The following is a 27473-nucleotide window of genomic DNA, read 5'->3' as shown; positions in this document are numbered from 1 at the left end:
TCCTTGTTAGCATTTGGTGCTCTCATTATTTTCTCTTTTAGCCATTTTGATGGATGTATTGTGACACCTCATTGTGGTTTAATTTTCATTGCCTTAATGACTAATGATATTAAACATAGTTTTATTTGCTTATTTGCTATCTGAGTATATTCTTCTGTGAAATTTCTCTTCATATCTTTTGTCCGTTTTCTAATTGAAGTATTTGGGTATTTTTACTGATGAGTTTTCTGAATTCTTTATGTATTCTAGATAGAATTCACATACTCTAAGTTTGTGGTTTGCAGTTATTCTACTTTGTAGTTTGTTTTTTTTTAATCATCTTATGCAAGAGCAAAGTTAAAATTTTTTTTTCTTTCACAGATTGTACTTTTAGTGTCAAGTTTGCATACTCTTTGTGTAACCCAAGATTTGAAAGATACTCTTTTATGCTTTTTCCTAAAAGTTTTATATTTTTAAAGATTTTTATTTATTTGACAGACAGAGACCACAAGTAGGCAGAGAGGCAGGCAGAGAGAGGAGAGAGAAAGCAGGCTCCCTGCTGAGCAGAGGCTCAGGGGCTCAGGCCCAGGACCCTGTGATCATGACCTGAGCTGAAGGCAGAGGCTTCAACCCACTGAGTCACCCAGGTGCCCAAAGTTTTATATTTTATTTTTATGTTTATATTTAAATTCGTGACTTGCGGGGTGCCCGAGTGGTTCAGTTGGTTAAGCATCCAACTCTTGGTTTGACCTCAAGTTGTGATCTCATGGGTCCTGGGATCAAGCCCTGCCTTGGACCCCTTGCTCTGCGGGGAGTCTGCCTCTCTCCTTCTCTCTCTCTCTCTCTGCCCCTCCCTGTGTGCACTCTCTCTCTTCCTCTACAATAAATAAATATTTTTTAAATGCTAAATTTGTGACTCATTTGTTACTTTTTACATAAGGTGAGGCTTAGATTGAGATTCTTTTATGGCTGGTTAATTGGTCCAGTACCATTTGCTGAAAATGATATCCTTTCTGCAATGTATTGCTTTTGTGCCTTTTCAGAAATTAGTTGTCCACACTTGTATGAGTCTGTTTCTGGGTCCCTTTTCTGTTCCACCGATCTGGTGTGTGTTTTCTACTGTACCACGTGATCTTAATTACTGTGGCTCTCAACGAAGTCATAAAAATCAGGTAGAATGATTTCTCTAACTTTGTTCTTCTGTTTAAAAATTCTTTTAGTGGGGCGCCTAGGTGGCTCAGTGGGTTAAAGCCCCTGCCTTAGGCTCAGTTCATGATCCCAGGGTCCTGGGATCAAGCCCCACGTTGGGCTCTCTGCTCTGTGGGGAGCCTGCTTCTTTCTCTCTGCCTGCTTCCCTGCCTGCTTGTGATCTCTCTCGGTCAAATAAGTAAATAAAGTCTTAAAAAATATTCTTTTAGCTATTCTAGTTTTTGTTTGTATGCCTTTAGATACAGATTTTTTGAGTTATCTGTCTCTACAACATATATCTTATGGGGAATTTGATAGGAATCACATTAAACCTAAATGTCAATTTAAGGATAATTGTTTTTCTTTGTTCATTCTTTTAATATGTGAATGTGGTATGTCTCTTCCTTTTTTTAGATCTTTGATTTTGTTGATTAACATTTTGTAGTTTTCTGTATACAAGTCCTATACTTGTTTGTTAGAGCTGTATCTCAGTCTTTTACTCTTCGGAGTAATTATAGTTGTTATTGTATTTAAAATTTTGATTTTCGTTGTCAGTATATAGAAGTACAGTTGGTTTTTGTGTTGTTTTTTTAAAAAATTAAATTAATTTATTTTCAGAAAAACAGTATTCATTATTTTTTCACCAATACCCAGTGCTCCATGCAGTCTGTGCCCTCTATAATACCCACCACCTGGTACCCCAACCTCCCACCCCCCCTGCCACTTCAAACCCCTCAGTTGTTTTTCAGAGTCCATAGTCTCTCATGATTCACCTCCCCTTCCAATTTACCCCAACTCCCTTCTCCTCTCTAACACCCCTTGTCCTCCATGATATTTGTTATGCTCCACAAATAAGTGAAACTATATGATAATTGACTCTCTCTGCTTGACTTATTTCACTCAGCATAATCTCTTCCAGTCCGGTCCATTTTGCTACAAAAGTTGGGTATTCGTCCTTTCTGATGGAGGCATAATACTCCATAGTATATATGGACCACATCTTCCTTATCCATTCGTCCATTGAAGGGCATCTTGGTTCTTTCCATAGTTTGGCGACTGTGGCCGTGCTGCTATAAACATTTTATTCTTGTTGATTTTGTATCTTGTAACCTTGCTGAAGGTCACTCTTAGTTTTAGGAAGTTTTTGTAAATTTTGGGGGGTTTTCTAGATAGACTACTATGTCATTTGCAGATATGAACTTTTATTTCTTTTTACCATCTATATGCCTTGCATTCATTTACCTTGCCTAATAACACTGTTTGGGATTCCAGTACTGTGTTAATACTGTTGAGAATGAAAATCCTTTCTTAGAGTTCAATCTTAAGGGGAACACCTCAAGATCAACTGATTTTTTTTCTATTTTTGGACTTTTTCCCTCAAAGTTTACCTTGTTTATTGTCATTATTCTTATTTAAGTTTTCTTTTTATTAGCATTTGCCTAATAGAAACTTTATTCTTTGTTCTTTTAACCTTTTCTGGCATTTTGTTTTAGGGTGCTTTTTGTTTTTTAAGTAACAGTTCTATTGAGATATAATTCACATACTGTAAAATAAACTATTTTAAAGTATATACAATTCATTGGTTTTAGTGAAGTCACAGAGTTGTGCTACCATCACCACTCTCAATTTTAGAACATTTTCATCACTCCAAAAAGAGACCCTTATCCATCATCAGCCATTCCCCATTCCCACTTATCCCCGCCCTCTGGAACTAATGATGTAATTTCTGTCTCTGTGGATTTGCCTACTCTAGACATGTCATATAAGTGGTGTCATACTATATATGATCTCTGACTGACTTTTATTACCTAATGTAATGTTTCCAAGGTTCATTAATGTTGTGGCATGTGTCAGTACTTCATTCCTTTTTTTATGGCAAAATAACATTTTATTTTATGGATATACCACATGTTTTTGATCCATTCATCATTGAGGGATATTCGGATTCTTTCTGCCTTTCTGAAATTATGAATATTGCTGTTGTGAATGTGAATAGTCATGTGTAAGATTTTGTGTGGATGTATGTTTTTAATTCTCTACATCATATACCTAGGATTGGGATTATTGGGTCATATGGTGATTCTGTATTTAACATTTGACATACTGCCAGATGTTTCCAAAGCAGTGGTACCATTTTACATTCTCACCAATAACGTGTGAAGGTTCCTAGTTCTCCACATCCTTCTCAAGCCTTGTTATTTTATGTCTTTTTGATTAAAGCCAACCTACTGGGTGCGAAGTAGTATCTGATGGTGGCAGGTTTCTATTTTATAAATAGCAAGACTGTGGCTGGCTTTTTAAAAGCTCCATCTAGGGGCGCCTGGATGGCTCACTGGGTTGAGCCGCTGCCTTTGGCTCGGGTCATGATCTCAGGGTCCTGGGATAGAGTCCCGCATCATCGGGCTCTCTACTCAGCAGGGAGCCTGCTTCCCTCTCTGCCTCTCTGCCTACTTGTGATCTCTCTCTGTCAAATAAATAAATAAAATCTTTAAAAAAATAAATAAAAATAAAAGCTTCATCTAAAAATGTAACTTATTTTCATTGTTACCACTGTTATATTTGGTCTTGATTCTGCCATCTTCGTTTCTTTCTTTCATTTATTTTTCTTTCCTGATCTCTGTGAGATGAGCTGTACTTTCTTTGTTTCCCTTTCATTTTCTAGTGGTTTGGGAATTCTCCCTTTTATTTCTGTTTTGTAAATAGTTACTATTTGAAATTTACCAAATACCAAACAAATGCCAAAATAACCAAAATTTAAACCTAAATCTTCATACTGACATCAACAAAATTTCAGTGTAATGAGTATGTCTTGCTTCTCTTTCCCCCTTCATTAATTTATTCATTGGTTTGTTTTACTAGAAATGTGTTAATAGCGTATTCCTCAAATTTTCTGTTAACAGTTAAAGCTTACATTAGGAGTCATTGACAGAAGCAGCATTTTCTCTCATTGCATAAGAGTAGAAATCTTAATAGACTGAATAATTATGGTTATGAAAGAATTGCTGTCTAATGGAGAAATACACATTCATCTTTAGTGCTTCAGATAATTTTGAAAGGACTCTAGTCTATAGAATCCAAAGCTAAGAAGAAGTTGTTCCTCCTCAAAGTTAGTTGGGGAAGGGGGGCAAGAATACCCCCTGATGAATACCTTGAAAACTGAGTTAAAGATCAACCAGTAGAGCTCGAAAAATACTTAACATGTCAATGTAATTGTATCCATATAGCAGATTAGAAAATTCAGATTTTCAAATTCGCTTATGATGTGGATTATTAACTCCCTATTTAGTATAAATAATACATTATTGTTCAACAGATAGCCTTGATACTATTTCTTAACATTTTTATTTAAAGTTGAAGTTTCTGTAGAATTCTGTTCTAGAGAATAGATAACCATTCTAGAATGATTATTTTTGGAAAAACTAAATTAGTGTGTATTTGTGTGTAACTTGCTTATGTTTGTATAGATCTTGGAGTACTTTTGAAATCAGTATTAAGACAGTTTATATTTATGTATGTGGTGGTTTTTTCATATTAATTCTCACCTTCCCACCATAACATCTAGATTTGCTAAAATAGAAGAATATTTGAAGAAGAATGATGCTTTATTTGGTGTGACTAGAATAAAAACACTGGAGCTTTTACTACCTCATGAATAGTCTCTGTTAGCCTTTCTAAATCTGCAACTTCCCTCTCCTTTGCTTCCCAGTCTAGCGTGTCACCTCTAGCTTTACCCGTTGTGCTTTTAACTTAACCTCTGAAATGTGTTTTAACTTTATTAAAAAATGCACTTATAGTTTTTAATGATAGTAGTTTGTCACAACTCTCATTGCCTTACATAGATTAAACTTAGAGGATAGACACTGGTGTTTTTTGTTTTTTGGGGTTTTTTTTGATACCTAAGAAATCACCTCACATGATTAAACATTTTACTGTTTTGAAAAACTGGTATTATCTGTCTAATTCAGTTCTTCAACTTAAAGGTCATTGTAAAGCATACTTTTGCTGTATGGCAAACTACAGTTTAGGTACAGATTCAATTAAAGGTGATAATTTCCTTTTCCAGTTGATTTTTATTTACCCTAGTTTGTGAATACATGCATTTGCAAAAGTGATTATATGTGTAGAAGAGAGCACATTCCTTTGCACCTAGAGTTGGAGAAAGGATGAGAAAGAAGTGAGATTATACCTACTAGAGATACTGAACTGTTGGTACTCCCCTTCCTTCCCCATCAAAGCTAAAAGTGATGGTTAAACACAGATGAGGCTGGCTTATGTTTAGGGGCACGTTGTGTGAAAAATCATTACTGGATCTGTAAAAGACTAACATAACATGGTAAGATACTCTTCCTTGGGAAGGTACAGAGAACAGACTGACGGAGGTAACCACACTTTTCTTCTCACCTGGGAACTGTGGACAAACAGAATGTCTGGCATTATTTATAATTATTTGGCACCATAGGGGAAAGATGCATTTGAGAAGCAGCTAAATCTAAGAAATCTACATTGGCTTGAGCATTCTTGTAGGTCCTCACCAGTAATCTTGGTATTCATAATATTTCTACTTTTGAACCTGTAGGCTCCCCACTTTAGGGATGAGAGTCCAGGACAGTAGGGGCTATTGTACATGTTTGCTTGTTTGTACTTTAGGTTTTTGTCAGATTTCTCATTAACTTAACAGTGTCTTTCCTCTAATCACTGTTCATAGGCAGGTATACTTAGGTTTGGGCTCACTTGCCGCCACCTTCCATCTCAGGAAACGTCTTAATCCTTATCAGAAGGAAATTCATTTCTTCCTCGGGGAAAGTAAACATCATAGTTGGTAAAATTGAATTCTCTTAAGCAGTATATTTTAGGGGTGCAAATCAGTGTTTACCTAAATGCCTAAAATTTCTAGTTTGTCTTTTATAACTATAAAATTAGTTATAGGCAAATGTTATTAAATGCCCAATGTTTACAGTAGATAATTGCAGTCTTTGGAGCCTTTCCTAGGTTTATGAATTAGGTACTTAATTCAGATTTTTTTTTTTTTTTTTTAGATTTTATTCATTTATTTGACAGAAATCACAAGTAGGCAGAGAGAGGGAGAAGCAGGCTTCCTGCTGAGCAGAGAGCCATATGCAGGGCTGGGTCCAAGGACCCTGAGATCATGACCTGAGCCAAAGGCAGAGGCTCAATCCTCTGAGCCACCCAGGTGCTCCTTAATTCAGATTTTAATATTTTATTCTTACATTTTATGTAAGAAAGAAAGGATAGTGCAGAATAGATTTGAAAATGGCTGTTAACCATATCTAAATGCAGTTATACAATTAATAGTAATGTGTGATGAAAGATAAAGTGGCCAAAATTTCTAAACAAAAAGTTGACAGTAAGTACTTAATGCTTATACTTAGCTGGAGAAAATACACATTTAAGAAAAAACAACTTCAGTGTAGTCATTTTGTTTCAGTCTATACTAGGTAAATAGTGAAACATTATTTAAAATAATTTCCCTTTCTAGTCTAGAGTTGTATAGTGTAGCCAGATACTTCTAGGTAAGTTTTATACAAGAACTTATGTACAAGAAAACTAGAAAATCAACAGCAAGGAACTGTTCGAACTAATTAAGAGTTCAACATGAGAGCTAATTAATAGTTAATGTGAAAAAAATTTAGTATTCTTTTTACTGCAAATGATAGAAAAACTATCCAGAACTGGCATTAATATAAAAGCTAATCCTTTAGTTCATATAACCAATGAATAAGGGGCTTGATGTTGAGCTCAGTGAACACCAAGATCTTTTTCTTGACATTCTACTTTTTCTGCCAGCTTCCACCCCGTTGCTTTGCTCCTCATTATGGCAAAATTCCTGAGCAAGTCTTCGTAGTATGTCTCTGGTTCCTCACCTTCCATTCACCTGTATGTCCATTCCAGTCAGCCTTTTGCTACAGTCCCTCCATTGAAACCTCCCTCATCAAGAAGATCTGTGATGTCAAAACATGTGGTCTCTTCTCAGACCCTGCTTATTTGATCTTTTAACAGCATTTGACATAGGTTCTGCTGCTTGTGGCACTTTGCCACTTGGTTTCCAGGATACAACCCCCTCTCTTGATTTTCCTGTGTCATCTCTTCTTATACCTCTTTGCTTATTCCTCTCTTTCTCCCAGACTCTTTTCTGCCTATTCTTCTTTGATGATTTGTTTTAGTCTCAAGCCTCTAAATAGTTATTACACATCGATGACCCTAAATTTATATCTTTAGCCAAGACCTATTTCATGAATTCCAGTGTCTCATCTAACGGCCTATACAAAATCACCATTCAGATGTCTTTCTCAAACTTAGTATGTCCAGAAGTGAGTTTTTGTTCTCTTTTGTCCCAAACAGATAACTGCCCAGATTGGTCGTCTTGGTTAAGGGAAACTTCATCCTTCTAGTTGCTCAGACTGAAATATTTAGAGTCATCCTGGGTTTTTCTCTTTTCTTATGTCCCACTCTAATTAGTTGGGAAGTCTTGCTGGCTCTACCTTTAAAATACATCCAGAATTTTACCATTTCTTGATACCTTTGCTGCTACTCTAAACTGAGCCATATCATCTCTCACCTGGGTGATTACATTAATCCCGGCTTCTACTGTTGCCCCCTTTACAATTTTCTCAGCTTAGAAGCCAGAGTCATACTTTTAAATGTACACTAATCATGTTACTTCTCTGTTTAAAACTCTTTGGACTCCCGTGTGACTCAGTAAAATCCCAAATCCTTATGATCTAACCCTCTGTTTGTTACTTGTCTAATATCATGTGCTAGTATGCTCTTTGTTAAGTGGACTTTTTTTTTTTTTTTAAGATTTTTATTTATTTATTTGACAGATCACAAGTAGGCAGAGAGGCAGGCAGAGAGAGAGGGGAAGCTGACTCCCTGCTGAGCAGAGAGCCCAATGCGGGGCTCAATCTTAGGACCAACCCTGAGATCATGACCTGAGCTGAAGGCAGAGACTTAACCCACTGAGCCACCCAGGCGCCCCTCTTAACTTCACTCTTAATTACACTGGCTTTCTTGCTGTTGCTGAATACATTATGCTCTTGTCTTAGAGACTTGGCATGGGTGTTTTCTTTACCTGGAAGGCTGTTGCTACAGGTACTCATATGGCTATCTCCTTCACCTCCCTCAAGTAAAGGTATTACTATTTTAAATGAAACTTACCCAGACTCCTTATTTAAAATTGCACCTCATTCCTTCCAATCCTCATTGTCCTGCCTTATTATTTCCATAACATTTATCACCTTCTAATATACTTTATTTCATACTATTTATTTATCTTTCTTTGCCCATTAGAACATAAGTGCCATAAGGGCAAATGTTTTGGTCTCTTGTTCATTGATTATTTCAGACACCTAGAATAGTATCTTAAAACATATTAGGTGCTTAGTAAATATTTGTTGAATGAATGTCTAACAGTTGGATTTATGTTCTCCATTTCATGGCTCTGCTTCCTTGATGTTGGTCGCATTTTTTAGGCACTTACACGGTTCCCAGCAGTTCTTTCAGATTCCCATCTACCTGAAAAGAGGAAAAGTCTTTGTCTTAGCACTCCCAGGGGAAAGTCCTGAGGTTCATTATGACTGAACTGTTTTAAATGCCATGTCCAGACCTGATCAATCAATCCTGGCAGGGAATATAATGTACTTTTTGGCCTAGACTTTGGTCATATGCTCCATTCTGAGACTGGAAGTAAAGCCACAAACAAAAATGTCTATTAGGGGAATAGAAGGTGCTGAATAAGTGTAGAGGAAATGTCTACTAACTTATATACCACAGTTCTACAAAATGTGATCCTTGGATGCTGGTTCCATGGGATGTCAGGAGGTATTCTTTGACCATGTCCTATTAACTTCGGAAACTTAAATTTAAGTGAGTTTTGTTACTGTGGAATTTCTCAGGGCTTTAAATATGATCGTGTGCTCTGTGAATCTCTAAGTAGAAAATGTTTTATACAACGACTTCCCAAAATTCTTTGAACATGGAATCCTTTCCCTCTGTAGAGTATTTTCCCCTTTTCAGGGCTCTTTTCAGAACCTTTTAGAACATCTCAAAAGTGTATTGTTGTGGACACTATGAGAAATATTGATGTTTACTAAGAACTAGTTATAAAATTAAAGAAAAAGTTCATGGAACAATAAAAAAATACAAAAGAATACTCCTCAATTGTATAGGACTTATTTGAAGAAAAAAATATTTGTAGACTCCTAAAGATCTTAATATATAGAAAGACACTGTCCTTTGAATGATGGCTAGTCTCAGTAATTTAGTATAGTTATAATTAAAAATCCAACTTAATAGGGAGGTGAAGGGAAGAAGATTCTAAAATTCCTTTGCGATACAGGCTTTTTTGATTTCAAGGGAAAGGTAGTAATACCTCATGTTATCTAAGAAAAGTTTAATGTAAGGGTATATAGGAATTAAAATCAGAATCAGAAAGTTAGGATTACATATGTTCTTTGTCTTGTTACGTGGCTTCTTTCCTTCTATAGCACCTCTGTATCTTTCTAAGCATCTGTTTTGTTTTCCTCTGGCTACAAAGAACTCTCAGAAACCATGCATGTTCCACCCTCCAAATCATGGAAGAAGCTAGTTGAATTGATTTTAGTTAATATGTTGATAATGGATGGATTCCTTCAAGCCCAGTCATTTTGTGAGTTGTCCAGAAGTCAGTGGGTAGGCCACCCCTAGAAAAATTATGCTCCCTGGTCCTGTTAATGTTCAGGGCAGAAAACAGCCTAGAGCTGGGATATGTGATTTGGTGGGATATGTGAACTGGGAAGATTCAGCTAGAAGGGGAAGTTGGATGTGGTGGAGGTACCATGAGTAAAAACGTCCAGTATAAGAGAAGGAAAAATAAGAATTAAGGAATTCTGACAAAGGGCTGTATGCCATACCACATATAGAATATACTGTCTTTATATGTGGTAGAGGCACAGTAATTGAAACTGTGGAGCTGGTGCCTGAATAAGCAGTTAATGAAGTAGAAGTACAATTTAAAAATAACATGAAAGTGAAATTTCTAATTAGTAGCATGAATTAGATATTAAATTGTTCAGGAGTTCCTAATTAGCCATTAAAAAGTAAGATTCCTACCTTACAACTTACCAGAATAATGTCAGAATGGCTTGAAGATTTAGAAATGAAAGTAAAACATCATCAGAGGGAAATATAGGTTGCATTTAAATAAATGCATTAAATTATATAAATAATACTTAAATAATATTGGTGTAAGGAAAGAATTTTCCCTAAGGAAAGAAAACATTATTTCATGGTGAAGTCTCAAAAAAAAACCAAAAACGAAACAAAAACAAACCCTAAAACATTTTTACGTTAAGTGGCACTATAAGTAAACCAAGGGAAACTATTCAGTATCTGGCCATAGTATGCATCTTTATATGTGAAAGGCTGTTGAAAATCATTTGTATGTGGATGTCCTACTCAGCCATCATATAGTGTTACCCTAGTCCCTACTTTTCCACTCTGCTAGATGATCATTTCATTCTTGTTCTTTCACAAACAAGTGTTCTTCCACTCTCTTTGCTGATACATTTCCTTTTTACTTCTCTTTCACTGAGGAGATGGGACCTACCAGAAGTATAAGTTCCTACCATCATAAGTACCTTATACCCACCTACCTGCTTCTCTGCCCATATGTTATCAATTTTTTTTTTTTTTTTGTCTGGGACCCTGGATGAAGTCTCTGGGCTCAGGCTAATCCTTAACACTTTATGCATCATCAACTCTTTGCCTCTTTACTAGATATTTCTATTAATATACAACTTCAGGCTAACTTTCCCATCTTAAACGGCTTTTCTCCTAATTTCCTTCTAGCTATACCCCCATTTTTTTTTCCTTCATCACAGAACCCCTTGCCAGGGGAGTCTCAATTTACTGTCTCCTATTTCTTTTCTCCCTTTCTTTCACGAACTGTTTCCAAGTAGGTTTGCACCTACCCCATGCCGAAGAAACTGCTCTTATCTAGGTCATCAATGACTGTAATGTCACTAAAAGCAGTGGTCATTTCTCAGTTTTGAAGCATCAAGAGAAAAAATGAAAAGATGACTCACACAGCAGAGTAGTGTGATTCACAACACAAAGAAAGCTAGTAAGGGTATGAAAAGTAGTCAGTCAACTTAGTAGCCAATGAAAGGCAAATTTAAGGCAATAAGATGTTTTTAAGACAATAAGATGTTTTAGCCCAATGTTGCCAAGGAAATCTAGAACTCTCGTATACCACTTACTAAACTTTTCTTGAAGCAATTTGGCGCCTTCTACAAAAGCTTTAAGAATGTGTCTATCTTTTGACCTACCCATTCCTTTTCTAAGAGGATGTCCTAAGGAAGTAAAGATCATACAGATATACACACATACATGCACACACACCCAGAGAGGGATTGATTGTGGAATGAAAAAATTAAAAATGATATAAATGTCCAGCAATAAGAGATTAGTTGTATTACGGCATATCTCCATAATAGAATATCATCATGTAGCTACTTAAAATGATGACAAAGATATGGTTATTGATGTGGAAAGATTTTATTGCACATTTATTTATTTATTTATTTATTTTTAAAAGATTTTATTTATTTATTTGACAGAGAGAAATCACAAGTAGATGGAGAGGCAGGCAGAGACAGAGAGAGAGGGAAGCAGGCTCCCCGCTGAGCAGAGAGCCCGATGCGGGACTTGATCCCAAGACCCTGAGATCATGACCCGAGCCGAAGGCAGTGGTTTAACCCACTGAGCCACCCAGGCGCCCCTTTATTGCACATTTTTAAGTAAAAAGTGTATTCATTGATCTTACACTCAAGGATACACACACACACACACACATATGTATATATAGGAAAATGCCTGGAAGAGTATATATGATAGTATTTAGCTGCTGTAGACGTTTGGATTATTTTTCCTAACTTGGAATGGTTGTATTGTATTACCAATAACCAAAATCAATCAATCATTCCATCAGTCAGAAAATGAAAAGAAGTTTTTGCAGAAGAGAACTAACTTCTTAATTATAGTCTATTTCCCATTGATCATTAGACTTGGTTCATATCTGGCTGGCTTGATTTGACCCCGTCCTGTTTCTTATCCCACTGGATTTAAAATAGCCTGATCGCCTGCCAGCCGTGAGAGAATAGATAGGCCAGACAAAATATTTACCATACTTTTAGCTTTAAAGTTGCCCAGGAGTTTATAGGCTGATTTGATTAAGTCTGTAAGGAAACCGGCTACTAACTCAGCAAACTATCAAAACTATCAAAAAAAACTATTAAAAAAAAAAAAGACAAATAGGAGTTAAACTCCAGAGGAGAAAGATAATGAAAGGCACAGGCAAGCATACTGAAAATGAGTTTATTAGGAACTTGCAGTTAGGGTATGATAAAATGAAATCAGAGGGTTTTAAGGAGCTGAAGTCTTAACAGTATTGCATGTTACAATTGTTCCTGTTTCTTAGTACTGGTAATTTTCGTTCGTGTGAGTTGAAAAATTCACATGTAATTAACTATTGTTTACTTAAAGAAACCTCCCATTTTAAAGATAACGTAGTTTGTCAAAGCACTCCTAGTTTTTTGATGATTTGGTGTATCTGCCTTTATTGGAGGAAATAAGTTTTCTGCAACCTTCTGTCTTAATGGTAGTTAGCAGCTCACTGGCTGAAAATATGTCATTCCAGCTCTGTTTTAAAAAAATTATATAGTTGTCTAGGTTTTTGTTTGTTTGTTTAAAAAACTAGAGATCTCATTAAAAATTTTAAAGCTAACATTTGTAGATAGGAACTTGAGTTTCACTTTCCCCGAGACAGCAAGAAATATTCTGTAACAGAAAGATGACTATTTTTAGCTTTTCTTTCTGCTGGTGAGGTGGAATAGTGAATATTTTTAGAGCAGTTAAAAGTACAGCCACTTAGTTTAGCTCAGTGTTTCTATCATCAGAATCTCAATAACCTTGTTTATTTTATGTATCTAGGATTTACCTTCCAGTGTTTTGAGTTACGTAAATTGCAACATGATTCCTCTTTCTCTTTTTAGTCTAGTTCATCTCTCTGTGGGACAGTATGTTAAAAAAAAAAAAAAAGGTGAAATTTTAAAAACTTAACTTTCTCTATGCACATTTTGTGTTTTTTGAATTTACAGTTTTTCCTGGTTATTGTGGGCAGTGCTTTTCTTTCTTACAGATGAAATGTTAGTAGTTATAACTTACCAGGGTAAGGTTGTTAAAAATCTATGAGTACAGTAAGCCCTTAATATTCATAAGAGATATTCCCCCATAACCTTTGTAAGTATCCTTAATTGTGAATACCACTAGAACATTTCATCTTTTCTCTAAATTGGAGCATATAGTAAGTGAAAATCTGAGTGACTTCTGTTTTACATTCAGTGACTACAAGTGTATACAGCAATTCAGGTCATGTTGAGAGGCGGAGGTACTACCTGAAAGACACTAGCCTTTCATCTCCCAAACAGCCAGCAGTCAAACTCTGGTCTTAGCAGAATTTCAGAAGTTTCAAATTACTGTACATTTTAGAATTTTGGAGACCTTCAAGATTGGTTCCATTGATTCAAAACAGTATAGTAAGTAATGCAAAACCCTGATACATTAATATAATTTCCTGTTGCAGATATGAAAATAATTGAAGATATCATATTTAATTGTTACAATCAGTAACTTAAACCATTCACACCTGAACCCATTGCACTCTGGCTTTTGCTCCTCCCATTCCACTGAAACACATCCAGTGGAGATCACCTATGACTTGCTGGTTGTTAAATCTAGTTCTCAACTCTCATCTTACCTGACCTCAGAGCATTTAACACTGTCCACATTTGCCTTGAAATTCTCTTCCCTTTTTATCAAGGACACCATTTCCCCCTGCTTTTCTTTCTGAATTTCTGGCCATTTCTCCTTTTCTTTTTAAGATTTTATTTATATATTTGAGAGAGAGAGCACAAGCTGGGGGAAAAGGCAGAGGGAGAAGCAGACTCCTTACAGAGTAGGGTACCTGATGTGGGGCTCCATCCTAGGACCCTGGGACCATGACTCAACTGAAGGCAGATGTGTTTAACCGACTGAACCACCCAGGTGCCATTGGCTATTTTTTCCTTGGTTTGAGCCTTTAATGTTGGTGGTTCCTCAGGTTTTCCTGTTCATCCCCCTCCTCCTCTGCCTTTCTTCTGCCTTTTGCTTTAGTCACTGTTTTTTAAAAACAGCTTTATTGAAATATCCTTGGCATATCATAAGCTGCACATATTTAAAATGTACAGTTTAATACATTTTTCCTATGGAATCACCATTATCAAAATAATGAACATATCCTTCACAAAGTTTCCCCATCCCATTAGTAATCCCTCCTTGTTACCCCTTCTGTTTTCACCCAGCCCCTAGATTGAATGTGCTTTCTGTCACATTATGAATGTTACATCTATAGATTAATTTGCACTTCCTAAAATTTTATATAATGGAATCATGGTTTATATTCTTCTTTTACTAAGAATTAGAAGTAAGACTTACCTGTGTTGTATCAGTAGTTTATTCCATTTTATTGCTGGGCAGTATTTGATTATATAGATGTAACACTAGTCATTCATCTGTTATAGACATTTGGGTTGTTTCCAGTTTTGGATTGTTGAAAACAGACCTGCTATGAAAATTGAGACCCAAACCTTTGTGTGTTTATATGCTTATATTTTTCTTGGGTAAAATGCTAAGGAATGAAATAAATGGGTACTATGATAGATGTAGGTTCAACTTTTTATGCAGCTGCCAAGCTATTTTTGAAAGTGTTCCCACCAGCAGTGTATAAGCTTCCCAGTTACTCTTTGTCTGTCAATACTTGGTGTTGTCGTTTTTAAAATTTTAGACATTAGGGGCGCCTCGGTGGCTCAGTGGATTAAAGCCTCTGCCTTTGGCTCAGGTCACGATCCCGGAGTCCTGGGATTGAACCCTGCATCAATCAGGCTCTCTGCTCATTAGGGAGCCTGCTTCCCCCTCTCTCTCTGCCTACCTCTCTTGCCTACTTGTGATCTCTCTCTCCCTCTGTCAAATAAATAAATAAAATCTTTAAAAAAAAATTTAGATGTTGTACAAGGTGTATATCTTATTGTGGTTTTAATTTGCATTTCCCAGGCTAAAGATGTTGAGCATCATTTCATGTGCCTATTGGCCTTTTGTATATATTCTTCAGAAAGGTAGCTGTTCAAATTCTTTGCCCATTTTAAAAATTGGGTTTTCTTTTTGTCGAGTTGTAGGAATTCTTCATATATTTGAGATATTAAACCCTATCCGTCTAGGGTCTGATGCTGGCAGTCTATGTTTGCTAATATTTTTTGCTATTCTTTGTGTTGTCTTTCACTCTTTTTATGTCCTTTGATGTACATTTTTAATTTTAATGAAGTTTAATTTACCTTTTTTTTTTTGCCTGTACTTTTAACATCCTATTTAAAGAAACCATTGCAAAATCCAAGGTCATGAATATTGTTTCCTTCTAAAATGTTTACTTTTTAGCTCTTAAATTTAGTCTTGGATCCACTTGGAGTTAATTTTTATCTATGATGTTGTAAGGTAGAGCTCTAACAGCATTCTTTTGCCTGTGGATAACCAATTTTCCTACCATCTGTGGAAGAGACTCTTCTTTTTCTTTCCCCATTTAATATTCTTAGCATGCTTGTCAAAAATCAGGTGACCATCGATGTGAGTGTTTGTTTCTGGGCTCTCAGTTGTATTTAATTACTCTGTGTCTTTCCTTGCAAATTTTTGTGGAGAACTGGTTGTTTTGAGTATCTTAGTACGCTAACTCTGGAAATTACATTCTCACTCTCTTTAGTGATTGCTTTTGTTACTTGTCGAGGGATGCAGCTGTCTATTTTGTATAGTGATTTTTCTATACTGTTCCCCCCACCCCGTGCAAAGTCTGTATTCCTTGTTGTGTATGGTTTGTGAATTGTCTGTTCCATTGTGTCTTCAGTCAGCCTTTGATCTGACAGAGATTTTTCCAGATGTCTGGATGTAAAAACCCCAAAGTTTGTATATCTCTTTAAATCTTCTGCCAGATGCTGGCAGGGAAGCTTCCGAAGCTAGAGCAGGTCTTGAAACAAAGGGCAACTTGCTGCTCTGTTCCCTTAGGGAACTGCCAGACCACACAAAATGTACAACCCCAAATTTTTGGAAGATCTGGTTCTTAACTGTCCATATTAGCCCTACCAGCCTCTCTAGGAACACAGCCCACATTTCCCACAGCCACAGTGGGGCTCAGAAATGGTGTGGATAGTTGCTGGATCACTGACATAGCTTTTTAAACAAATTTTAGCAGTCTTGTCTGTCAAACAAACTCCCATGGGCTTTTCAGAGTTCTGAAATCACTAATTCTGATAGACTTTGCCCCAGCTCAGTGGCTATTTTAGAGGAAGGACCAATCTTGGAGCTTCCTCTGTGATGTTATTTATGACCTATTTCAAATTAATGTTTGCATATGGTGTACTATGTGATTTGAAGCTCTTATTTTTCCTTCCACATACATGGACATCCAGTTGTTCCAGCATCATTCATCGAAAAGAGTATTAATTTTCAACTAAATTGCCTTTGTACCTTTGTTAGAAATTAGTTCTCATGTATACGTGGGTATATTTTAAGACTGTTCTGCTGCATAGGTTATTTTTATACTCTCTTGACACCATTATCATACTGTCTTAATTACTGTACTTTTGTAATATCTTAAAATCAGCTAGTGTTAGCCCTTCAGTTTTGTCTTCTTTTTTGAAGTGGTTTGGTGTTTCCAGGTCCTTTGCATTTCCAAGTGAGTTTTAGAAGCACCTTGTCAATTACTGTCCCCTCCTTTTCAAAACACCTAGCTAGGATTTTAATTGGATTACATTGAATCTACTGATCGGTTTGGAAACAACTGATACCTTTTGATCCATGAACACTGTATATCTCTTCATTTATTTGAGTTCTTAATTTCTCTAAGTAGTGTTTGGTATTTTTAAAGGTCTTATACCTCCTGTGATATTTGTTCCTAAGTATTTCATTCTGAGGGGATGCTATTGTAAATGTGTTTTTAAAATGTCAATTCCTACTTGTTTGCTCCTAGTATATACAATACAACAAATTTTTGTATATCATCTTTACCCACTGAATTCACTTATTCACTTATTCTAAATAGCTTTTTATAGATTTTCTACATAAGTCATCATACTGTCTGTGATGGTCAGTTTCACTTATTTTCCAGTCTTGATGGTTTCCTTTTTCTTGCCTTGTTACCTGGGGAAGAATCTCTGGTACATTGTTGAATAGAAATGATGAGAGTGGCTATCATTACCTTGTTTCTGATTTTTTGGGAATAGTATTTAGTCTTTCACTTTTAAGTATAATGTTGGCTATAAGTTTCCCATAAGAATTCTTTCTTGCGGGGCGCCTGGGTGGCTCAGTGGGTTGGGCCGCTGCCTTCGGCTCAGGTCATGATCTCAGAGTCCTGGGATCGAGTCCCGCATCGGGCTCTCTCCTCAGCGGAGAGCCTGCTTCCCTCTCTCTCTCTCTGCCTGCCTCTCCATCTACTTGTGATTTCTCTCTGTCAAATAAATAAATAAAATATTTAAAAAAAAAAAAAAAAAAAAAAAGAATTCTTTCTTGCATTGAGGAAGTTTATATCTCTGCCAGCTTTGCCAAGAGTTTGTTTTTTGATCCAGAATGGATCTTGAATTTTTGTCAGAGGCATTTTCTACATCTACTAAAATGACATCATGGCTTTTTTTTTTTTTTTTTTAAGTTAATCTGGTGACTTGAATGTTGGATATTGGTTCCTGCATTCCTGGGAGAAATCTTACTTTGTTATAATGTACTATACTTTTAAATATATGGTTAGATTTGATTTGCTAAAGTTATACTAAGAATTTTTGTGTTAATGCTTATATGAAGTAATGGTCAATAATTTTTTTATAATATCTTTGTCTTGTACTGGAGTAATACTGACCTCATAGAATGAGTTGAGATATATTCTCTTCTTTTTAATTTTTTGGAGGGAGACTTTGTTTAGAACTTGCAATACTTCTTTTTTAAATGTTTGATAGAGTTATTCAGTTTTTTGAAGCAATTTGTGTAGAACTGTTTTTTTCTTTTTTCTTCAATATTTGGTAGATTTCCCTGAGAAGACATATATGGGCCTAGACTTTTCTTTGAGGAAAAATATTTAACCACAAATTTAGTTTCTTTACTAGTTATAGGACTATTCATGTTATCTGTTTCTTCTTGAGTGCACTCTGTTTGTTTCTGTTTTTCAAGAAATTTGTCCGGTTTTTCTGAGTTGTCAGAATTTTTGGTATAAAAGTGTAATAGTTCTTTGTATGTTTTTAATACATGTAGGATCAGTAGTGATGTTGCCTTTTACTCCTGATATTGGTCATTTGTGTCCTCTCTTTCTTTTTAATTTGGCTAGAGGCATATCAGTTTTATTGATCTTTATAATGAAACCACCTTTGGTGTTACTGATTTCTCTCTCTCTCTCTCTCTCTTTGGTGGCAGAATGTTTTATTATATGAGCATTCTCCTTATTTATTGGTATTTGGCATAAGAATAATCTTAATGGGGGGGTGCCTGGATGGCTCAGTGGGTTAAAGCCTCTACCTTCAGCTCAGGTCATGATCTCAGGGTCCTGGGATCAGGTCCTGCATCTGGCTCTCTGCTCAGCTTCCCCCGCTCTTTCTCTGCCTGCCTGTCTGCCTACTTGTGATCTCTCTGTCAAATAAATAAATAAAACCTTTAAAACAGAATAATCTTAATGGGAACTGTGTAACTATGTGATGAAAATGACAAAACCTTAAAGATATGAATAAATGGAGGCTCCTGGGTGGCTCACTTGTTAAGCATCTGCCTTTGGTTCTGGTCATGATCCCAGGGTCCTGCGATGGAGCCCTGCATCAGGCTGCCTGCTCAGTGGGAATCCTGCTTCTCCCTCTGCCACTCCCCATGCTTGTGTTCCCTCTCTTGCTGTGTCTCTCTCTGTCAAATAATAAAAACTTTAAAAAAAAAAAGGGGGGGGGATATGAGTAAATGGACAGAGGGTACTACTCCAGTATGGCAAGATTAAAGATATAAAGAGATCAGCTGTCAAAATAATCTGAAGGTTTATTATAATTCTACTCAAAATACCACTAGGTTTTAAAAAATCATAGCAAAACTATTCAGAAGTTCATATAGGTGAATAAATATTTTAAGTTGATGTTAAAGTTCTTAAAAAAGAATGGGTGGAGAGAAACCCAATTATAAGATATTAAAGCATAATGAATCTGTAACAGTTAAGAACTAGAGTGCCAGCACCAGGATAAGAAAGACCAATGGGAAGATAGCCCAGAAATGGAATATGTTGGATATAAGGATTTAATATATGAGAAAGGAAACACACATCCATAGGGAAGGGAAGGATTATTTAACATATGGTACTAGTATAATGGTAAGCAATTTGGAGTAACAGCAATTTAGATTTGTTAAAATATCACATACTAAAATAAGTTCCAGATGGATTAATAATTACATAGAAACAACAAGTCAAAAACCTGAATTATATATTGATTGAACCTAAGAAGGGAACAATTAGAATTTGTAAAGGAGGGGCGCTGGGTGGCTCAGTGGGTTAAAACCTCTGCCTTCGGCTCAGGTCATGATCCCAGGGTCCTGGGATCAAGCCCGGCATCGGCATCGGGCTCTCTGCTCAGCAGGGAGCCTGCTTCCTCCTCTCTCTCTGCCTGCTTCCCTGCCTACTTGTGATCTCTGTCTGTCAAATAAATAAATAAAATCTTAAAAAAAAAAAAAGAATTTGTAAAGGACATGGTTGACAGATGAGATTACATTAAAGTTTAACTTGTCCAAAAATGTAGCCAAATGAAAAAAAAATAGTAGACTGGGGGAAATATTTGCAGCAAATTTCCATAGGTTAATGTTCTTATATGTGAAATCCCTATGCAAATATAAAAATGGGTGCAGGACAAGATTGGACAATTAACTAAATAGGAAACCAAACAAAAATAAACAGGGAAAAACTCTTTAACGCAAATTAAACTACTAAGGAGTTAACCGTGATCCACCCATTAAATTAGCACAACTCCCATGCAGGCCAGAGTAGGGTGCAATTAGTAGATCCATAAATTACTGGTGGTATTATATATAATGTTATAATCATTTGAAAATCACTTCTGCAGTGTGTCAAGATTCATATAAGTCTTCATACTTTTTGACCCAGAAATGCCACATCTGGGAATTGATCCAAAGAAAGTAATAAGTACCCCCTTTCAAAAAACAAACATGAGCCCAAAGATGTTCACAGAGTTGTTTCAAATAATGTAAAATTAGAAACAACCTAAATAGCTAATCAGGGGAGTAATTAAGATTTTCATTATATCCCATAGACAGAATACAATTCCATAATTAAAATATGGTAATAGAGATTATAATTGAAAAATGTAATAAGGATGATGTTTTTAAAAGTGAACTTTCAAATTGTCCATACAATTTGATATAAAAATGACTAAAAGGAAATACTGTTAAATGGTAAATAGTTATGATAAAGAGATAATGGGTCATTCTTTTCCTGTTTTCTGTGATCCAGTATAATGCTAAACTGCATGAAGAGAAGTATACCACCCAGATTAGGGGAGCTAATGAACCTGTATTATGAGAAGAATATGGGCTTTGGAGATGTTTAGATATGAGTTCCAATTCTGCTTCTACTTAACCTAGTCTGAGGCCTTGGCAGCTACTTAATAACTTTGAATATCAATTTCTAAGTTTCTAAGTCTGAAAAAGGAGCAGATACCTTTTTTTCATAGTTGTATAGGTTAACAGTAGTAGTAGTAGATTAACAGTAGTATAGTTGTTGGTAAAAATATTCTTTTAGTCCCATCACATCTGGAATAATATATCAGTTTATAAACAACCATAAATCTCAGTGGCAAACAAGGTTCACGTCTGGCTTATGTTATTTATTAGGTACAGATTGGTTGTGGCTCTGCTTTATGTTCTTTCCACTCTAGAATCAGGGTGGACTGGAACTAAAGGTGGTGAAACGAAAGGAGAACTCATGAAGGCCTGCCTAGAAGTGGTATACTTCCATTCATATTTCACTGGCCAAGGCTAATGTCAGTGGCACTGGAATAATCTTATTTAGAATAAGCATATATACTATGACAGAGTGTGTCCAGTTCTTGCTGTTGCTTTCAGGTTGTGACAGCCTGAAGTATGCCTGAGAGTTAGGATGGTGAGTAATTCTGCACTGTCCCCTGAAATACAGTGAGAAGGGTTGAGAAAGAAGGGCTCATTAATGCTGTCTAAAATACTTGAAGAATGGCTGTCCCTGGATGTGGTGTATGACACTGATGGGTAGAAATTACTGCATTATGTATTTTGACTCAGTATAAGGGCATAAGGAGGAAAGCAGATAGAAAAGGAAATTGTTGGTTGTTTTAAATATCTTACCTCGTTTATATTCTTCAGAATAACTATGAAGTTGTGTGTGTGTGTGTGCTTATGTGTAAATAAATATTGGAGGAGGAAACAGTCACAGAGTGGATAAGTACCTATGGTCATATGGCAAGTAAATGGCAAAGCCATTTTGGAATCTAGGTTACATGACCTCATCTCTTTCCACTAAATTTTGCTACTCTCTGTAGGGTTGCATGCTTTCTTACAATTTAACTGTTAATATCAGCCATCTTCTACCTGACAAGGTAATGGCCACTTTCCTCCCACCTCTTAGTGGGTTCAGACAAAGTTTGAGGAAAGGTTGAAGGGAAGGTTGAACTCTAGATTGGTGGTCTGCAAACTTACGTGATCAAATGCACTTCTCAGTAAAATAAGTTAGTGCAAGTTTGTGTGTGTGTGTGTGTGTGTGTGTGTGTGAGAGAGAGAGAGAGAGAGAGAGAGGGAGAGAGAGAGAGGGAGAGATATCTATTAAGCTATTATACTAATATTCTATACGTTATAAAGAAAAAAAGGTTAAAAAGTTAAGATTTTACATAAAATTTTAGATATTTTTATAAACTAGATCAGAGATTTCATGTACAATCTTAACTTTTGAAACTTAAATTTACAGGTAGGTAGGTCCTTTTTCTTGTATCCCAGTGCATTATCTGGTATGCCTTCTGAGATGCATACCCCTAACATTAGAAGTCACTGTTGTGGATGATACGCTGGACTCCTTTTTTAGTATGAGGATTCTGTGATTCTTTTTGGCCTGAGTTTTTCTGAAGGGGATAATAATAGCTTAATTGCCCTTAGAAAAGTTTTTAAGATAGTCTCTTACTGAGACAAAACTCTAAGTTTGTCACTGGCATTCATTCATTCATTCAAATTAAGCCTGAAAACCACATAGATGAAAGGTGCCTTTCCAGATAAATTGTAATAACTTCATGAGCATTAAAGTCTAAAAGAGTTTGTAAGTAGGGGTTATTACGAAGTAATAAACCTCATTTCTGTGTGTGGCACAAGCAACTGTCTCTTTATTTTAGTCATGTCTTTTTTATCTAAATCTGCATGTGTGTGTCTAAAACTTACTGTACTCACACATTCTAAAATGAATCTGAAGTTTTGCCTAAAGAGAAATATGAATTTTTATACTTGGGAAATTATTTTAGCACTGCATTAGAGTGGAGCCAGAAATCCAAATTAGACCAAGCCTACTGGATTAAAACCTTCATAGAGAGATATCCTTTAAGAAGGAAAGGAGTTACTTGCATTGTTTGAATGAGGAAGCTGCTTTTCTGCATTCTTCTAGTCCTTGGTTATCAGCCATTTGCCAGGTTGGTACCTCACAATTAAGATAACTTTCTGGTTAGTAACTCTTTCTTGGGGATAGATTCTTTAAGAAAAAGCCTTCCCAGTTCACAGAAAGCAGAAATGCAAATCTGGCCTTTAAAAGATGCTTCTATATTGAGATGAAATTGTAGATCAGCAGTGATCTTTTCCATTTTTTTCTCATCCTGATACATTTTGTAGATTTTTTAGTATGACATACTGCAATTTGGTGGTAATTGTAGGGGAAGTGTTGCTTACAAGTCAGTTCAAATCCCGTTTAAACAAGAGATGGCCAAATTCAGCTACTTTTTTCTGCATGGCTTTAAGTAGCCCACAGGCCAGGATTTCCTTGATAGTAACTTTTAGTTATCCTTTTGTTCTAGAAAATTACCCTGAAAAGTATAGTTTAAATAGTTTGGTATTTTTAAATTGTCATATTCTTTAATTCATTCAGCAATCATTCATTGCTTCTTTGTGCTAAGCACTGAGGAGACATTAACGCTGATTTTTAAAGTATGTATGTAACTGGTATAAGCCAATAGAATTATTTTTGCTCACAGCAGCATGCTACAGGAATCCCTGCTCATACACAGACCTGCCCTTTTTGCCTGCTCTCTTGTTCTCTCTCCCTGTTCCCCTTCCCCTCGCTCCTTTCTTCTCTTCATTCCCTTCCTTCCCCTCTTTTTGTAGCTCTTACCTTCTTTGAGGTAGTGACCACAGGCAAATTCTGAAGTCAGATCATCTAAGTTTAGGAGAAACTAGCTATGGTATTTACTGTATAACACTTGCATGATACAGTTAGGCAGGTAAAATTCATATTTTGCCTTAAAGACCAAATGTTACCTCACCTGTGCAGATCTCCAGATGTGTATATTTGTTACTTAGCTCAGAAATCACGTGTCTTTAAATGGGTTTATATTTTTCTATTTTAGATAAAATTAATACAAGCATGTTTTTATGCACGTGTGCTCTTCTATATGCACACATTTATATGATTAGATAATTTTCAATTAGTATTTCTTTGATTAAGTATTTTCTGAATTTAAATCCTGATGGCTTTTGGAATTAGCCATTTTGGTGCCTATTTCTGTTACATTACAACTGGCACATTTCTTACTTTTCAGTGCTTTAATTGCCTTGTTATCTAACTCTAGAATACATTCCAGTTAATTAAAGTCATGTGAATAATTGGGCTTGTTTTTCTTTTTTTTTCTGGCTGCTGTGTTCTCTATTGATGAATTTGAAGCTAATTAAAAGTATAATTCTTTTCTTCTTTAGCATCAGACAACAGTCAGCGCTTTCGAGAAACCTGTTTTGCATTTGCATTGACACCACAACAAGTGCAGCAGATCAGTAGTTCCATGTAAGTTTTCTTCAAGTGTATCTTGCAGTTTGGCCTTTGAAACCAATAATATCTATAATAAGTGATTTTTAAAAACAGTGTATTGGGTGAGTCATGCAAATAATTAGTATTGAAAATGCTGTTACAGTGTTAATCTGAAGAACAGTTATATCTCTGATAATGTGAAGAACTTTTGGAGTAACAGTATCTTTGAATTAGCTTTCAAGTACATATTTTAAAAATAATTATGGTTCTTACCCTGTCTTTTCTAGGGATATTTCTGGGACCAAATGTGACTTCACAGTGCAGGTCCAGTTAAGGTATGGTATTGCTTACAGTATATATCCAGTGTTTAAAAGTTAATATTCCTTAAAGATCTTAAAAATTATGTAATTTTCAATAAGTATATTGAAAGTACTAGCTTTAGATGTTTGGGTGAGGGAAGACCTTCTCATATTTTTATCCAGTTTAGATTTTAATGTAGCAAGTCATGTACCATATATCTAACCTCCATTTTGGTTGCCATTAGTTGGTTGGGAAGCTCCAGCTAGAGATATCTTTAAAAGATATGATGTTGTGAACTCTTTAGAACTACTCTGTTTATGAAAGTGCAAAGAAAGGCCTTATTCGTATTGATGACAAACTACTCAAATGAGGAATTAGTACTTATGTTAAGTGTACAGTGTCTTATAGACTAACAAAACCAAAAACAGTCTAATTTGCTTTGTCCTATATTTTAAATCATTAATTTAAAAACACTCTTCTAGATTTTATGAGGCATCTCTTGATAGTTTTGCAAAGACGAATGGGAAAATTTTCCAGCATGGATTCACCGTTTCCCCTTACTCAGTTTCTTTACTTAGCTCATTTTTTCTAAGGATATCTGAGAACTCTTTTTTGTTAATGTGTCTCTCTGTCTTATATAAACCATTTTATGCTACTCTTTTTACTCTTGGACTATATCCCTGCTCCGCAGTAGTCTTGTTGCAGTAGGGATAGAAGAGGAAGTTATAAGACCATTGTTTTCCTCCATAAGCTAAAGTAGGAAGGATAAGTCAAACAGATAGCCACAGTCTCCGTAATTGGATCTGAAGTTGTATGTACAAATTATAATACATTAGGAGGTCAGAAAAGGGAGTAAAGCACCTGCTCATTGCTTCAGGGAATGATGTGAAAAACTCTGATCTTAAAAATAGAATGATGAAAACAGTGAGAAAGCAGTAGAGTGGTTGAAGTCTTGATCTTACTATTCTTCGAAATTTCTATTTATTTATTTATTTATTTTTAAAGATTTATTTATTTATTTGAGAGAGACAGAGAGAGCATGAGCAGGTGGGAGAAACAGAAGGCGTGGGAGAAGCAGACTCCCGCTGAGCAGGGAGCCTGATGCAGGGCTCCATTCTAGGACCCTGAGATCATGACTTGAGCTGAAGGCAAACTCTTAACCAGCTGAGCCATCCAGGCGCCCCTGAAGTCTTGATTTTAGAGGGCACTGACAAAAATGTTCCTGTATAAAAGGTATATTATCCTCTGTCAGGGGCAGAACATGATAATGACTGAATAAATTAAAGGATTAAAAAGTATGATGCCTTCATAATAATATATTTTTGTAATTTTGCTTACTTCTGCATCCTCAGTTTTATTTTGTTCATACTGATATGTGACATTATCGTTTGGAGACATTGTTTTTCAAACTGTTGCTTGGAGCTACCCTTAGGGGTCTTGCCAGGTCTTCCCATTCCCTACCCACCCTCATTCCCTACCCACTCCCCCCAACCAGAGTAGTACTGCTTTGATCTATTTTGCATCTTTGACTTCTGGGTTAGTTTTCACTTGAAGGAAGAGTTCCAAGACTAAAATAGAGTTTGAAAACCATAGTCTAGAACAAAAGATCTAGTTCTTGTCCTCAAAATTTTATATTAATATACATGCATTCTGTAACGCAGCAACAGGTATGGTTCAGATTCGAAAGGAATGTTTTTAAGCTGTAGATCAGCTCTCTGTTTCAGAGGTTCTGAGACTTCTGAATATTGGTGGTTAAAAATGGTTTAGCCATTTTCAATTCAAATTCATTTCCAGAACTTGATGAAAAAAGAGCCATTATGTTATATTTTGTAATTGTTAGATGGTTGTGAATGTATACTTATTATCCTAATTATAAATTGTATCTAAAGCATGACAATAATTTGGTCAGGATTAGGGTCAGTGTTTTCTCTATTGGGTTCCAAGTCTGTTCTCATTTATGTACCTGTTTTCTTTTCCCACCACCATGAACTCCTTTACAGCAACTTTCTGTTATTCTTCCTCTTTTCCCTTTGGTTTGTTAAAGTGGCTTAGATTTTCACCTTTTACTTAAATGAATAGGAGTCAACTTGTCTTATAAATAATTCTTTTTCTGTAGCTTCAGGCAGCCAGAGTCCATGTTTTAAATTTATCATTGCATTGGACTAATTTATTAAAGAACTCTGTGGCATCCTTGTACTGTTGCAGTATAAAGGATTGTCCTGTGGTAGATTTTGCTGGGGTTAGAGATGATCCTGGGAGCTTTGACATCTTTATATTTTCATCTATTTACTGTGTATATTTCAAGAAAACCTTTATAGATCAGTAATTCTTAACTCTTTTATGGGTCTCTTACCCTTTGAGAATCTGATGGAAGCTACAGATTGTTTCCCCATACAGATGAATGTATATATGTACACAGAAAATTGTCCAATTTGTGGATCCTTTCATACCCAGATTCTGTAGCTGGCAGGTCAAGACCCTACACCATAGATGCTGAGAGAAGATGTTTGTGTGTAATGAATATTTCACAGAATTCTAATAGGGTTCTTCTTTACATAAAGATGCTGTGAATATTCTATAAAGGTAGAATGAGCCAGGATACCTGGATGGCTTAGGTTGGTTAAGCATCTGCCTTCAGCTCAGGTCATGATCTCGGGGTCCTGGAACAGGTTCCTCATGGGTCTACTTGCTCAGCAGGAGAGCCTGCTTCTCCCTCTGCCTGGCATTCCCCCTGCTTCTTTTATCTCTCTCTTTCTCCCTCTTTCATAAATAAATAAGATCTTAAAAAAGTGGGTTGAGCCTTAGCTGTATACCGGGAATGAGGAGGTTATTAATATGTCTTAAATAGCACATTAATGATTTATTTCTTTATCTATGTAAGCAT

At 35.9% G+C, this 27473-nt stretch overlaps 1 protein-coding gene across 1 annotated transcript in view; it reads left to right on the top strand.

The window, feature by feature from the left end:
* Positions 1–27473, top strand: part of PIAS1 (protein inhibitor of activated STAT 1) — a 123657-nt gene that overhangs the window by 53341 nt on the left and 42843 nt on the right. Inside the window, exons 3-4 of the mRNA XM_082737000.1 lie at positions 24241–24325; positions 24577–24624. Of these exons, the coding sequence (XP_082593126.1) occupies positions 24241–24325; positions 24577–24624 (133 nt within the window). The remainder of the gene's footprint in view (positions 1–24240; positions 24326–24576; positions 24625–27473) is intronic.

The sequence above is a fragment of the Mustela nivalis genome, assembly GCF_964662115.1.
Source record: "Mustela nivalis genome assembly, chromosome: 6".
NCBI lineage: Eukaryota > Metazoa > Chordata > Mammalia > Carnivora > Mustelidae > Mustela > Mustela nivalis.
The sequence above is the reverse complement of the archived record's forward strand: the minus strand, read 5'-3'. Positions and strand labels throughout refer to the sequence as shown.